This window comes from Amyelois transitella, chromosome 24 (assembly GCF_032362555.1).
Source record: "Amyelois transitella isolate CPQ chromosome 24, ilAmyTran1.1, whole genome shotgun sequence".
In the NCBI taxonomy this organism is placed as follows: domain Eukaryota; kingdom Metazoa; phylum Arthropoda; class Insecta; order Lepidoptera; family Pyralidae; genus Amyelois; species Amyelois transitella.
Window position 1 is genome coordinate 3,333,573 of NC_083527.1, and position 16,175 is coordinate 3,349,747.

A 16,175-nucleotide genomic window follows, 5' to 3' on the forward strand; every position below is an offset into this window, starting at 1 on the left:
AAAAAAACACAAAAAGAAGAAGGATTGTTGCTGGCTGGAAACAGGGTTCGGGATTTAAATTAAGATTACTTACATATAAAATGTAGTTTGATGAATCAGATCAGTGATAGATAATTGCAATAAAACTATTTATGTATATATATTAAAAGTAAGATTAATAATAATTACACTAATACAGGTACTTACATTATGCTGGCTTACAGTCTTAAAATGTAAGATTTAACTACTATCATGCAAAGCATTAACACAGCATGCAATTAACAGAAATGGAAAATACTTAGACCACCAAGGCTCCCATATATACCCATACACAGAACGCCATATAAAAAACCAATTCGTTTACATAATCTGTGTCCAAAAAATAATATAAAAATAATAATAATATTGCCTTAGCATAAAAATAGCATGCTTTTGCTTTTAACATTGAGTTTCCGTAACATTAGTGTTAATCATTCCACCACACAGTCCTAATAAATTTTTGAAAAGCGATATAATAATATTCCCTTCCTGATAATAACTATTATATTAAAATTTCAAGCTAATAATTTGCCCAGTTATGTTTACCGTGGTAAATACATTCGTTTATAAATATGCCTATTTTACTGTTGCTATTCGTAAATTAGCTTCGACACCTATACAGGCATTAAAATGTCCTCGTGTCATTTTAATTTAAGGTAGAGCCAGCTAGTCCATTACTGACCTTACGCAACTTTCTTGTTAAAGTAATTGCAGATGTACCAGTGATCTTTTGAATCGATTTAAGCCAATCGTTACAACACTACCTCATTATAATAAACCTTTAAATTATCATGCAGTAGGTAAATTAAAAAAAAAAGCAAACGTATGCCCATATCTTTGCGCAGTATTGTTACATACTTATAAGACGGATGAAGGCTGTTCATCTAGAAAAAAGAATAACGATGATGTAAACTCATAAATAGAAGGCCCTTTGATGATACTACTACATTAGAAAGAGAGAGAGAGAGACTAAAATATATACACAGATTGTACACAGACTACATGAAAATTAGGTAATGTTTTCCAAGAAATTTACACGTGTGAAAGAGAAGACGGTTGTGAAAAGACAGATTATTCACAAGGTGCTAATGACCGGATCGGAGGGGTACAAATTCGGATGGATGGGTCCCAAAAGTGTAAGGTGTGGGACACAGGCGTGCTTGTGTAATGTTTTATAGAAACACGCCTACCTGCGGTCCCTCTATTGCACGCATCGTTTGCATATTGCCTCCTGCACATGTCTAGTCTGAAATATCATGGAAACAAAAAATAAACTGAGTAACATTCTAATAAAAATCGACACTGGAGACCCCATAAAGAACTAGACCTATTTGTTCCGGGGCTAGTGTTTGTGTTTATGTCAGCGCCAATACCAGTCCTTTACCTCATACATATAATTATGAAGCCTTATCTAAGGCTGGTTTCAGAGTGATGACGGCGAAAAGCGGCGGCCACACGCGCGGTTCACCGGCGGGGAGCTGTGACGCGAGTATCGCGTTTCGTTGCAAATTACGGCGCTTTGACAGCGCTGGGCGACTGCTATAAAACGGGGCTATTATCTAGTGTAAAAGCGTGCGTGCGCCGGCGCCTTTCAGACCGCGGCTCTGAAACTAGCCTTTAAGCTGTTAATGCGCAGCTTGACCACTCCAATGGCTTTAGGAAGGTATTTTTACCAGCGGTGCCTTTTGTGCAGCGACCACCCTTGCGTCGTCGGCACATGTCGTACCTGTTGGTCAGATTATGTTTGGTATCTCTGTTACTTTGGAATTGTAGATTTGCTTATTATTGCTATATTATTGCTTTGGTATTGTATGTTTTCTTATTATTGTTATATATGTATATTATTACTTAGGTAAGGTAAGGACAGAGTAGCTCTTGAGTATTGTGATTTTTGGATGTGCGCAAAATCTCTAAAATACTTCCATCAAGTTCTTGGAAAATACATAAATAATTAAATGTTCTATTTCTTATTATTTGATAATAATTATTATTTACTTGAGTGGATTACTTACCATCTTACCTGTAAAATCCAGATGGCATGAACAAAGTATTTAGTAGGAAATTATTTTATATATATTTATTCTTATTTTAATAACTCTAAAAGCCTAATCCCATCCAATAGAATATTCTTGAAAACATTGCTTACTTAAATTTTTGGATACATTTAATAGACTAAGCTTTTTAAAGTAAGTTAATAACTTTAATTGAAAAGCCTTATAAAGTATAAGGCTTTTCAATAAAAGTTATTAACTATCAAAAATAAAAAAAATATCTTTTGAAATACATAATCCAAAAAAATTACACAAAGTTATTGAATTAAAAATTTACAGAATGAATTACTTCAGTAGGCCTTTATACATTATAAGTATTTATATGATGAATGTGCTGCCATTTGCGCAATAACAGCTTAATATCAGCGATGACAGAAACCTCGCTAATACAAATATAGTGTTGCAAAATTCATAAATCCAAATTATCAGTAGGTACTTACATTAAGGCAATTAATTAAGGCAATCTATACATGCACGAGTAGGTACCTACTCGTGTCCTTTAATTGGGAAAAACGAAATGAAATTTGAAAATGGAACATTAATTGTTGTCTATGGTACATATTTTGACTTTTTTGTCGTGCCATTTTTTCAGCAAAGTCATCTCACCATACTTACTTAGTGATAGCGACGGCGATATCGTAGACGGGCAGTCTCCGTTCTCTGAACAGATACTTGCCCATGTCAGTGAGCGCTGCGGCCGAGTCGATAGCATCGCGACCTACCCGATTCCTCTCGAGATATGGCGTGGCATCACGGCCCTGTGAAGAAAATTATTACGTGTTGGTAACAAATAATTGTAACTAGCTATATTTCTTGCCGCCAAATTAACCAAATAAACTTAGGCTTACTTTTATACCTCTCCTGACTGTGACATTGCGACAAACGAGTTTACAATTTTTACATAACTTTCGTAACCTTGAATTAAAAAATACACGTCAGCCAGTTTCGGATTTTTATGTTATTTTCTTGGAATGATCATATAAATAACAGCAATTCAATTTAAGAGCAGGTGTGTTTAAAATATACAAATTAATTCAATGATAACTTGTGATCTGGTTTTGAATAGCTATACCTTTTCTTAAATGTTCTATTTGTCATTTGAATATTCATGTAATTTAAGTATAGTTATGGTATCTGCCGATTATGATTGGAATTTGGATTAATGAACCGAACTTGAATTATATAAAAATCGTACAAAAAAAGAAGATTATTTGTACAAAACGGCTGTATGATCTACTGTCTTTGCATATAACTAAACGCTTTTCCTTAAAAAGTCATCATGGCGGCAAATGTAAAATAAAAAAAAATGTTTTGTGTTTAAATACAGAAAAAAGGTACTCAAGAGCAAAACTTAAATATATTTTACATGGTTAAAAATGGCCAATGAGGCGGTTTTGAAATATCTGACCGACACAAATCGACCATATTCCTGTGCTGATGTCACGGTGAATCTACGAGGTGCGTTCACAAAGTCGGCCATACAAAAGGCTCTGGATTATTTGAGTGAAAATGGCAAAATAAAATGTAAATTATATGGGAAACAGAAAGTGTATGCCATCGTACAAACCGATGTTGTAGTGGAAGGCGATAATGACATCGACGGTAAGTTGGTTGTGAAAATTTATAGTTAATACAAAATGAAAACATACGCACGATCATGCATCTTCACCGGAGGGGTTGGCATTTGCTTACCAGGCTACCTTTGCAAGTTGGGATCTTAACTACTTACTGTCGCATATTACGAAATATCCTGTTAATTCTCGTTAACATTTGAATTTCGGGAAATTCTTGTTGGACCCCTCAAGGTTCCGTATGATCTATCATATGAAACCTGCATACTAAATTTAAAATCTCAAGATTGTTAGTGGTTTTCGCTGTACGTTGATATATCAGTCAATCATATTTAAAGATTGAATACTCACTTTAAAAATGTAACTGATTGATTTGTGTAGTATTTAGTCTAATTATACAAACCGCACCAAAAACGTTTTATTTTTTTATTTACAGATTACGACAACCTCGTGAAAACCTTAACACAGAGCATTGCTGACAAGAGCAATTCACTAAAAACAGCTGAGGCGAATTTGAAACAACTGACTGCCGCGCCTACGACCGACTCCGCCAAAGTTCAGATCCAAGATATTAAAAATAAGCTTCAGAAATTACAGAATAAGTTGGATACACTTAGGTCCTCTAGTGAAATAGTTAGCACTGAAGAGAAGAAGATTATATTGTCTGAACATGATAAGTTTCTTAGAGAATACAGGTGAGATGTTTCTTATTCGTAATGTGCCTAACTTATTGTGTTAGGATTAGTCCGATAGCTTGCCATCTCTGTTCCACGCATGGACCTTACTTATTTTTAAAACCTTTTCATTTTTACTTCTACTAAGTTACTGACTGTACCTATATCCGTTTGTACACGCTTATCACCGTCCATTGTGACGGATTTTGTCGAAATTGTAGGTTAGGTATGTATAGATTTAGGCTGCAATTCATTTTCTCTTCTACGCATACGAAGTCGCAGTCAAAGACATGTTTTTGCGTGAAAAAAAAACTAGGTAATGTTATATGCGCGAGAAATTACGGGATGCCTTATGTATATGACTACACTATCACTTATCTTAGAAAAACATACCTACTGTCACACAATTCATAGAGTACGTACAGTTTCTCACATTTTTTCGCCAAGTTTTCTTACATTTCTCTTGCAAAAAAAAACTGCTATACTCATGAGAAATTCTATTGGAAAGTGATAGTCTAACGATTGATGGAATGGTAATTTTAAACAATAACAGTTTGATACTAAGCTTGAAATATAAATAAAATGGTCAAAACGAGATGTGTTGTACTATAAATTCTGGTATTGGAAAATCTTATAAAAAAAATATAAATAAAATACATATATTTTGATGAAACTGCTTTAGATACCTATTTCTATTTTGTTGTTGTGTTATAGCGTATTTAAAAACTTATAAACTTGGGAAATCTCTAAATGGCGGCTAGCATGTGCATATTGTAAAAGTCAATAAAGGTTAAGGTTCATTAACTTGGGATTCTTCTTCTTGATGGGCTAGCAACCTGTCGTCACTATTAGCAGTATTTTCGGAACTAATAGGTCTATTTACCAATCCCAAAGTTTTTTGCCTTTCCCTTAGTCGCCTTTTACGCCATCTATGGGAAAATTATGGCGTTCTAATCTAAAGTGCTGGGAACCACACGGTATGTAGGCATAATGGTAAATGGTGCATAAGTTAACATACCTATATTTGTGTTTCCCAGAAGAAGAAAAAGAATCAGTTCTGAGATGCTGGACGCGGTACTGGAAGGTTATCCGAAGTCCAAAAAGAATTTGCTAGAAGAACTCTGCTTAGAGACTGACGAAATGGCCGACTTCAAACTGGTGGCGTCTTAGTTTTCATATAATTAATAAATTATTGTTTCAACTCTCATTTGTTATTTAAACTCAATTATTTCTTTATTTTAGCTTTAAGTAGCCTATCAATAACCCGCCTTATGAATTATGAAAAAATTAAAAACTAGGCTTAGTTTCGTTTTTGTATTTTAGCCGCCTCCTACGATATACCTACATTAACAGATGGAGTGATACTTTTCCACCCATTTCCATGTAGTAGTATATCGCACGAAAAATATCGGTATACATACTTCGTTCTTCATAACAGGAATGATTTTTACAAATAAACACAAATTATGGTAACAAAAAAAAATTTAACGTAGTTTGTACATTGTAGTAGACTGTACAATTCTGTTTCCTATTTATGCCATAACGGACTTCGCATAAATCATAACATGTACAATTATGTAGATATCAATTCCTTACTATGAAAACCATATTTGGTTGCAAGCCGGATCCTTTCATATCATAAAATATGACAATGTGATTTTGTCTCCATTTAAGCTCACTATAATTTTGATGAGTTTTTTACAGACATTAGGTATATCACGTGTGGATCTCTTTCGAGATATACAGAACCAATCGCTCAACAATGCTCGTCAGGTTTAGCTCAGCGAGAATTAATTTAAACTTAAATTATGCTTTAAAAAATCAATGTCTTGTTGGGGTGAGGCAGGCAGCGGTTTTTTTTTATTTCTCTCAAAGATCAAATATAAATTAGATAACCCTGCAAAGGTTGTGGAAACCTTACTTATACAATACAGGATTATGTTCAAAATAACACCCCGGCCAGTCTCCAGAGAGGTTGAAGATGTAACCGGGACTAACGCCAGGAGGAAGAACATACATACTTACTTACATATGGTCACGTCTATATCCCTTGTGGGGTAGACAGAGCCAATAGTCTTGAAAAAACTGATAGGCCACGTTCAGCTATTTGGCTTAGTGATAGAATTGAGATTCAAATAGTGACAGGTTGCTAGCCCATCACCTAAAAAAGAATCCCAAGTTTGTAAGCCTATCCCTTGATCGCCTTTTACGACATCCATGGATAAGTGATGGAGTGGTCCTATTCTTTTTTGTATTGGTGCCGGGAACCACACAGCAGGAGGAAGAAGTTTGCATTTATACACTTCTTGATAGGTATAACAATGTTTGAGGTTAATAAAATGGAGACTCACCCTAGAAATAATTATCCCAGCGATGGAAATCCGTATTCTTGGCCCTTTGAGCAGTTTGTATCGGAGGTCGACGCCGTTCCAAAAAGAGACGAAGTATCGTTTGATTTGTACGTTATCTCCGCCGTGTAATCTGAAATTGGAAATATATTAGAATATCAATTATTCTGCGTTTATTTAGGTATCTTTCGAAAACAAATTACACAGACAGAGATAAAAGGAAGTTCGAAACTTGCAACTCTGTACAAACTAAATACACAACAAATAAAAAAAATATATTACCTAACTATTTTTTTTTTGCATGACGTGATGATTACAATCGAATGCAGGATTTAATTTCAATTTAACATTTATATAAACAAAAAACTGAATATGTGGGTAGTCTTAGGTAATTAATTATTTTTCCCAAAATAAACAACAGAAATCTATGATGTATAGTGGGTTACACAGAAGTATATCATTTTTGAATGGAACATTAGGTAGTGTATTTTTCTCTGTAGCCCACTGTACCTATCTCGATCACATTACAAGATATTCAATCGATTGTCCTAACTAGATTTTCATACTCCAAGTTTAGGTTACATTAATTCACAATATTGTAGATGTGGTACGGAGATAAGAGTTATTTAGATGTTAGGAGTATTTTTTAGCCGTATGAATGTACAACATAATTCTCATTCTAACTCAAGCCTCTTATTTAATTGTCCTAACTAATTTAAAAAAGAAATAGGACAATTAAGTATTTAAAAGAAGAAGTGTCACTTACCTGTACCCATCATAGTCTACAATGACCAAGATTTCAGGGTAAATGACGTAGGGTGCGTCCCTTTTTCTTCTGCTGTGATCTGCTGAGCGTTTTCGCCGAAACCTTTTGGCCATGTGATCGGGTTCCATGAAGGCTGTATACAAAAGAATTGGTCAATAATAGCTCTCTGAAAAGGTAAGTATGATCTTATATGAGTAAGGTTCCCTTGTAAAAGTTGCGGAGGTCAGATGGGGCGCTTCGTGTAAAAGCTTTGTAAAAGAATTGACTTACCATTAGTCAGACAAGCAGGCGTCATCATTTCACTATGAGCAATGGGACATAAAATTATAGGTATTACCGCAAACCAGTTTTTGATCTCACACAACCAACTCTAATAATAGTCGACGGACATTTTACATAAATTATATTTTATCGACGTTGACAAATATGTACCTACCATTGAATAGTGTTCATATGACAATTTTTACCTACTTGGATTTCGTAGTATCTTAGATGTGGTATTACCTTCCATTCAAGGAACCTACCTATACTTTTCATAAAACTATCAAAGTACGTTGTAATGTTTCTAAAAAATGTTTTTATCCTCAGATTTTACCAACGTTAAAATCGGACATACCTATTAATATTTAAATAACATCATAATCGGACGGATAGTCTTTCGCATTTATAATACTAGATATTTGAAATAAATCGCCTTAAGTTGCTGGCGATAGGCTTCTAAAAAATAGGGAATTTCTAGACATGTAACTAAACCATTACTATAAAATAAATTCAAACGTAAGTCAATACTTATATTCAAATAGTTGACACCCGCTACTCCGTCTGCGTGTTATTCGAAATACGAAGGTTAAGGTTATTAAATTTACTCAAATTTCCATACATATTACAGAGTCGCTGGTCCCTTTGGATTCTTCATCACCACATGATCCAGATCTTCCATTTTTTTTAGCCAAAAGAAAGTGCTCATCAGGTTGGACAACATTCAAGCCGTCGTTTCCATAATCCGGGTGATTTAGCTGGTCTATAATGGTTCTGCATCAGGTGTTCCAGAGGCTCCTATTACCTTCGCAACCTCAGCAGGATTTTTTTTGTAATAATGTGATTAATAAAATAAAAATAGGTAACTACTTACTTTAAGATAAAAAATATTACGAAATCTTTTATCGATACGTGACTATCACAAAAACCGGTGTACCGATAACATCTGTAAGATCCAATCGATTTAAATCGATATGCGATCCGATGATCACGTCACGTGCTCGATAGCACGTGGAATCGATATAATTGTGTCATTAATCAATATGTTGACCATATTGTACCTACTATGCAGATGTTTTAATAGCTTAATGATTAAATTGCATGTAAATTGCTACTACTTATTTAAATATTACTTGATACCTATCATGTTCTGAATCAGTATGTGCTAATAAGATCTGGGAGACTAGTTAATTAAATTTAGTTTGAAGTTAACTTCAAACTCTGCCCATAATTGATGAAATTACGGATATCCATTTTATTTTTGCTATTTGCTGTTCTATTAAATTTATTTAAGTATATATTGTACGAAATACAATTTGTAAAAGGCACAATTAATACTGATAACTTTATCAATCTACCATTTGTTTGTTTTATTACGGAACTATAAACTAGATAAATTAAAATAAAATTCCGAGAACCATATCTATTTTGGGCTTCTAAATTCTACAAGTTTTTATAATTAAAATGATCAACTGAATTTAATTCAAAAACTTGCCTAGAGAATGTGTTTTGAGTGTTCACAAAGTACCTACGCTTTAGAAATCTACTACAATATGTGTAAATCTTATAAAAACCTAGTCAGATTATGGGTATGTTCTTTCATAACTAATAAACCCACAATCCTTCAATTAGATACACGGAACATGCCCAAGAATGTTATTATTTGTCCACTTTATTTTAATTGTAGATAATTAAACGCGAGCCACTTTACGGTATTGTAGAGACATTAAACTGAGTAATTCAAGCAAATATCTATTCAATAAATATTACGTACCGCATTCTTTTAAATGCTCCATTATTTTGATCTAAGATGACGAGAAGGTAGTTAGTATCGGTTAATTAGTTATTTTGTGTGAAATGGTTCTAAGGTATCAGATATAGAAAAAGTGACTGCCCAGGTTTGATTCCTGCCGCGACCTTATCTCAATATCTCTTTTTTCAGTTGTACTAATCCGCGATTTGTTTCGCTGACAAGTTATTCCTGGCTTCTTCCTCTTAGCGATAATGCGATGTTATGGCTATACATTTCTTCATATATTTTCAAAGTACATTATTATTTTTGTTTTATCTTATTCTTATTTCTATGGCTATAATAATACGAGATACTTACCATAGTCTCCAAGGTGGTCCCCTTCGGCCGGATCCCTCTTGATGATGACGTGCTGAGCTCCGTTCAGCGCTCGCCTCAGTCTGTCCTGCTCTTCTGTTTTCCTCTTCACTAGAAAAATGTAGAAGGTATGTGAGAGATAGCTGCTGTTTTGGTAGCTACCACTAGGAAGATGATCCCATTGACATTAAAGTAAGGGTATTTAAAGCCTTGAATTGGTTGGTATAGTAATGGTAAGCTCTTCCGAGTAGACCATCACCAAACATGCCGCCTCAGGCAACAGGTGAAAAGGTTGTATTTATTACATTCTATAATAGTCGTATAACTCAATGATTTCTATTAAGCTCTATTCTAAACCATTGTCTACGAGTAACTATTTGCCCCTGTGCAAATTTTCAGAAAAAAGTGGTAGCCTGGATGTTCCTCCTGGAGGTTTTGTCGTTTTGTGAGTATACTAGCTTTTGTCAGCGGGTTCACCTGCGTCAAAAACTAATACCTTTTTTCAATTCCATTTCATACTACATGTATGTAAAACTTCATGGAGATCGAGTCGATGATTTAGCTGTGAAATGGTACTTAACCAAGGCATGAGCGAATAGGCATTATTTAAGCTTGCGTGCTCCACCTTAGGTCTCATCTTGCTTACCACCAGGCAGATTGAGTTATTACGCACTAAAATTAATGTAGGTATACAGGGTGACTCATATAGCTATAAGGAAAGTAATTAATTCGGAATTCATAAGAAATAATTAATTGCAACCTAATAAATAATATTTCACTTACTTTGGATTCGTTATAAACAAAAACAGTTATGTAAAAGACAACTCACTGAGAGGCAGCCCCGTATCTATGGAGACCATGTCCGCCATGCTGGATGGGTCCATGAACATCTCGTCGTCTTGCGCGGGCGCAGTCATCGAGTCCGGGATCGGGCGGATCACCAGGTCGTGACCAATTGAGCCTTCCTGTTGGCAAAATATTTATTCAGTTGTCACACACTTACTCAATTCATCATATAAAGTCATAGAAAACGGAATAATCCATACTTAATATTAAAAGTAAATGTGAAGTGTGTTTGTTTGTCCGTCTTTTATATCAAACCCACTGAACCGATATCCATGACATTTTGCATACATATAATGTGTATGCGACATTAGCATTATGAAGGACGAAGCCTTAAGGTCATCAAGATTTACTTCATGATAGTGATAAAAACGAAAAAGTACAAAATTCGATCTTCTTCCTCCTGGCTTTAGTCCCGGTTGCATCCTCACCTCTGGAGTGGAGCCCGGGGTATGCCTTTGACCATGGATCCTGGATTGGGTGAGTCAGGTTTTTACACGAAGCGACTCCCGTCTGACCTCCGCAACCTTTGCAGGGAACTTAACCCGTATTGGATCGATCATGCATGTGTAAATGCAGTTGTCTGAATATGCAGGTTTCCTCAGGATGTTTTTCCTCACCGTAAGAGCATCGGAGCATCGGTTAGTATTCAAACTAATATATGTACATAACTTTGACAAAATTCATTGGTACATGGCCGAGATGAGATTCGAACCTGTGCCTTTTTGCGGCAAAGTAAAAACATCGATATTTATTGGAAAATAAAAAAATCTTGCCAACATTAGTTTTGAAACAATGAACCAGTTTGGGGAAGCCATTAGCGGGGGAAACAGATTATGAAAACGTAATTATTGGTCCGCACGTTACCACACAGCGGAGGAGCCGCTGGGAAATAGGACGGAACGTCGTCACGAATGTTTTAACAATTGCCTATAATTGTGATGTTTTTTCAAATTCAAATTCAAAATTTTTATTCATTATTATAGGATACTATATATCGCTTAATAATTGTCGTATGGTTTAACAACATTGGTTGACGTCAAATAAATTACTTAAAAACTAAGTTTACTGCCGCTTCCAAGGCGTCAGTGCAGAAGAAGCGGTAACAAACTGCACTGCAGCATTTTCTTCAATAACGTTAACTTCACAATATTAAATTATACTTAGAATAGAATGTGGACGAGAGAATACATTGTTGAATTTTATTGTAACTCGATCTGTTCTTAATATATACATACATATGGTCACGTCTATATTCCTTGCAGGGTAGACAGAGCCAACAGTCTTGAAAAGACTGAATGGCCACGTTCAGCTGTTTGGCTTATCGATAGAATTGAGATTCAACTAGTGACAGGTTGCTAGCCCATCGCCTAAAAAAGAATCCCAAGTTTGTCAGCCTATCCCTTAGTCGCCTTTTACGAAATCCATGGAAAAGAGATGGAGTGGTTCTATACTTTTTTGTATTGGTGCCGGAAACCACACGGCACTGTTCTTAATCCTCACGTGTTTTAGATGTCCTCATTACAGAAGATGTATTTGGGGTTCGCCAATGGTAGGTATCTTCAAATCAACATAATAATACCTATTTCGGATCAAAGCGGTGACTTTAAGATTGCAGGTGACAAATTATAGCCAACCTTCATTATAAGACCATTAGATGAATTTGAGAGTAATGAAGTATGGACCAAAAAGAAAAATCACGTTAAGAACTTCGCGATTTTCCTTTGTGTCCCAAGGTACGACTGGCAGAGAAAGCTTTGTGGCATTAAGTCCACCTGTTGTACATTTTACGTGCAATTTTTTTTATTAAATAAATATTTTTTTGAAAGTGAAGGCGAAGGTATCCTCATGAGGATAAAATAAACTAAGCTTGTAATTCTATTCCCACTATGGAACATTATGTATTAGATAGCTGTTGCAACAATATATATATATATACATACAACTTATATTATTCTTAAACAAAGCGCTAAATATTTTGAATAATAAATAGGTGCCTTTTTGTTAAGTAAGCTATTAACTGACAATATAACAGTTTGACATATCAATGACGACATTTTTCTCAGTTGAATTAAGCCAATAATTACATTTTTATTTCAAACTTTAACTTGATTAATTGATATGTCATGACCAAATTAAAAAAGTAACAAATACCAGGTCATGGTTTAGATTATTAACTCTGAATAGAATCAGATTATACATACATACAAAAAATCAGATTAGTTGTAGCATAATTTGTAGATAAATAAGTATTGTACTTATTGAAAGTAGGTAGATGTATTTTTAACAATAGCAAGAAAATTACTTTCCAAACGTTATTATTGAGACATATTTGGAGCAAGAATATTAAATTGTGCACGTGTACTTACCATAGAAATCGGAAAAATATGAGACAATAGAAATGCCATTTTGTTTTTGCAGCCAATCAAGGGAAAGGCTTACAAACTTGGGATTATTCTTTTATGCGATGAGTAACCTGTCTCTTTTTGAATCTCAATTAAGCCATACGGATTTGTATGTGAAATAACAGCGTTTTTTTAAATCTAATGGTTTTTATTTTCCGTAAGGCATAAAGACGTGACTATATGTTTTTGTGTCTTGCAACGCACGCAGATTTCTGCATAGTTATAATTTTAAAGCTGTTAAATAAAACTCAGAATTGATAAATGCACATAAGTATCTCATATAAAAACTTTATGGTGAATGATGACCTGATAGTGGTGATTATTATCAGTTGTCGACACATTTATCAGTACTTGCCACTTCCTTAGTTTTAGGTATATTCTTAAGTAGCTTTTAACCGCAGCTCCACCCGCCCGAATTAAGCGCCAGCTACAAAATAATACTGGTTTTTCGCAAATCTCACGAGAGCATACATACATACATATGGTCACGTCCATATCCCTTGCGGGGTAGACAGAGCCAACAGTCTTGAAAAGACTGAATGGCCACGTTCAGCTATTTGGCTTAATGATAGAATTGAGATTCAAATAGTGACAGGTTGCTGGCCCATCGCCCAAAAAAAAAGAATCCCAAGTTTGTAAGCCTATCCTTTAGTCGCCTTTTACGACATCCATGGGAAAGAGATGGAGTGGTCCTATTCTTTTCTGGTATTGGTGCTGGGAACCACACGGAACTATAGTACCCACTATATGAGTAAGTACTCTATAGTTTTTATCGGGATAAAAGAACCCTATATACTTCTCCTGACTCTTTATTACATATAGGTACGCGTAATTTCAAGAAGATATAAGATATGTATTGTATATATAAGATAAACAAACAAATTTACTTTTGCATTCACATTATGAGTTGGGATAGTGCTTTTGTGTTTAGTCGAGTTTTCAACGACCTTACATACTTTGTTTCCTTGCGCGAAACATGTTCCGACGTTTAAAAAACACATTAAGTATGTAGTCCCAATAAGATTATAATTTTAAATCTTCTACACAATAGGTGTCTGGTCTGGGAGCCGTTACGCAACTGACCTTAGTCTACTTGCCATCCATTGTTTATGGTTATGGATAATGAAAATGCGACTTATGTAGGTCTCACCAAAAGATTCGAAAGATAAAAATTAACATCGATATTTTATTATTACAATTGTTATAGTATGTTACCGTGTTGGTTCCGGTACCTTAGAATAGAACCACTCCATACCTTCCCATTTGGTTGCCATCAGATTTTTGAATGTAGAGAGGTGTATCTTAGGGACACTAGTTCGAGATGTACATAAGCTTAGGTTTCATGGATTACTGCTTTATTTTTACTAACACCTAAAGCCATCACCAGCCAGAGAGTTTTCGTTTTTCTAACACCTAACATTAAAAATCTAACATAATATTAATATGATTTTAGGTATTTAATAAAACTTTCACAAAAAGGATTGGTATACAAAATAAAATAAACTTACCACAACGATCTTCCCGTGTTTGGGGTGTCGCCTGATGAGCAGAGCAGCGCCATTCTCTTCGTCCTGGTACAGCTCGCCCAAGTCTTCGTCGCCTTCCTGGAAATCGATATTAGTTTTAGAACAATGACTGGAAAATTAGGATGGCTGTATTGTGAAACAAATTCTTTCGAGGTCATGTATTATTTATGAAATTAATTTTTTAAGAGCTGGGTCCCCAGTGTATATGGATAGTCATAATCAGATAGGCAGAATCAAGATTTAAAGTTTGAGAAAATTTAAAATGGCAGAAGTGGTTAAATTGTATTTTCATAAAAGAATCTAAAAATTACTTAAAATGACAATTTATCATTTGGACGAACGTGTACATAATAATGTAGATAAACAATTTATACAATCAAAACAAATATTCGTTCCATACAGTATAACATACAGAATAAGTTATAACCTTAAAGCATAAGTTATTAGACAAAATAAACTATCAACTAACTTTTAGCCAAATAAACTTTAACATAATGAATGATAAAACATTCGAGGTAAAATTTATACTCGGAAATTTTTAATAAGGCGTTTTTGCTTTCATATAATGTGTTCCAAGTTCCAATCCAAGGGTGGAAAAAATTAGATTAAAGCATATCCTATCTAAGGTTATTATCACTGTTTGGAAAGGGGCCAAGGAATTGTCCTGAAGGTTCCAGGGCTAGATATTACCGTGAAATGTCCGTCTACCCAAAGATTATATTAATACAAAGATTTAAAGTACTTCCGGGAACAGAACCACAGTCCTAAAGATAACAATGTAAATTACTTTTCGATAGCTCTATCTACCGTGTCGATATAATTAAAAATTTATCTCCGCAAATCTTTGGACGGAACTGTTCCTGACCTTCATGGGTTCCTTCCGTCAATTGTGATTACAGTATCTTTGGAATGTAACCAATTTGGTTTCAATTAACCCTCTCCGGATGTCATTATTTTATTTATTACTAACCGGTGCTCGTGACTCTGTCTTCATGGACTACTGAATGTCGCAAAATGCTTTTCTACTAAAATAGTAGGTTAATGCCGAAAGTTTGTAAGGTGTGTGTATGTATGTTTGTTACTCTTTCACGCAAAATCTACTTTGACAGATTTTAATGAAATTTGGAACACGGGTATAATATAACTTGGAATAACATAATAAGTACTTTTTATCCTGAAATTCCCATGGGACGCAGCTACGGGGTCATATTTGGCTACCATTAGTTTACCTTTCTCATTATAAAAGCAATCCCATCCGATCAAACATCAACATAACGCACTTAATATTTTGAAGGAAAAAATTATTTTTAAGTTCTTGATGTCTATTTTTAACAAATAAACTAGAACGCTGCTGGATCTTTAGATGTAATATTAATATATTCCTTTCCAAATAAAATAGGATTTTTTCAGGCAATTTCCCAAGAAAACGAAGCTTCGCACAGTAGACTAAGTATATGCAAATGACAAATTTGATGTATGTATTAGTAAATGTAATGAACACTTTTGCGAACTGCTTATCACTAAACGCGCCTAAAGTTATCGTGAGAGGATCTCGTCGTGAGCTGAATACATTGCATCAATGCGTGGGAGTTGCTAGATGACAATTCG

General features: G+C 34.7%; 2 protein-coding genes across 5 annotated transcripts in view; one reads left to right on the top strand and one right to left on the bottom strand.

Moving 5' to 3' along the window:
- The window catches only part of LOC106135913 (A disintegrin and metalloproteinase with thrombospondin motifs like), a 112,989-nt gene that overhangs the window by 7,186 nt on the left and 89,628 nt on the right, over nucleotides 1–16,175 (bottom strand). For both annotated transcript variants that reach the window (XM_060951123.1, XM_013336321.2), the window contains exons 4-10: nucleotides 14,550–14,645; nucleotides 10,623–10,758; nucleotides 9,797–9,904; nucleotides 7,429–7,561; nucleotides 6,666–6,795; nucleotides 2,685–2,827; nucleotides 1,209–1,264 (exon numbers count right to left, since the gene is read on the bottom strand). In XM_060951123.1, coding sequence (XP_060807106.1) covers nucleotides 1,209–1,264; nucleotides 2,685–2,827; nucleotides 6,666–6,795; nucleotides 7,429–7,561; nucleotides 9,797–9,904; nucleotides 10,623–10,758; nucleotides 14,550–14,645 — 802 coding nt within the window. The remainder of the gene's footprint in view (nucleotides 1–1,208; nucleotides 1,265–2,684; nucleotides 2,828–6,665; nucleotides 6,796–7,428; nucleotides 7,562–9,796; nucleotides 9,905–10,622; nucleotides 10,759–14,549; nucleotides 14,646–16,175) is intronic.
- On the top strand, nucleotides 2,713–8,920 carry LOC132903277 (homologous-pairing protein 2 homolog). 3 transcript variants are annotated; one of them, XM_060951125.1, is made up of 4 exons: nucleotides 2,713–2,848; nucleotides 3,397–3,671; nucleotides 4,077–4,335; nucleotides 8,378–8,920. In XM_060951125.1, exons 2-4 carry the CDS (start codon nucleotides 3,446–3,448, stop codon nucleotides 8,442–8,444), a joined length of 552 nt encoding a protein of 183 aa, XP_060807108.1. In that variant the 5' UTR covers nucleotides 2,713–2,848; nucleotides 3,397–3,445; the 3' UTR covers nucleotides 8,445–8,920. The 3 variants fall into 3 exon arrangements, with proteins under 3 accessions (XP_060807108.1, XP_060807107.1, XP_060807110.1); XM_060951124.1 differs by lacking the exon at nucleotides 8,378–8,920 and adding an exon at nucleotides 5,352–5,519; XM_060951127.1 differs by lacking the exons at nucleotides 3,397–3,671; nucleotides 8,378–8,920 and adding an exon at nucleotides 5,352–5,519 and having other exon boundaries at nucleotides 2,724–2,848.

What these genes read in the sequence shown, in the direction of transcription:
- LOC132903277 (XM_060951124.1), top strand. Translation starts at nt 3,446, where the DNA reads ATGGCCAATGAGGCGGTTTTGAAATATCTGACCGACACAAATCGACCA. An exon ending in AGGCGATAATGACATCGACG is followed by an intron (nt 3,672 to 4,076) that starts GTAAGTTGGTTG and finishes TTTTATTTACAG; the next exon opens with ATTACGACAACCTCGTGAAA. An exon ending in AAGTTTCTTAGAGAATACAG is followed by an intron (nt 4,336 to 5,351) that starts GTGAGATGTTTC and finishes TGTGTTTCCCAG; the next exon opens with AAGAAGAAAAAGAATCAGTT.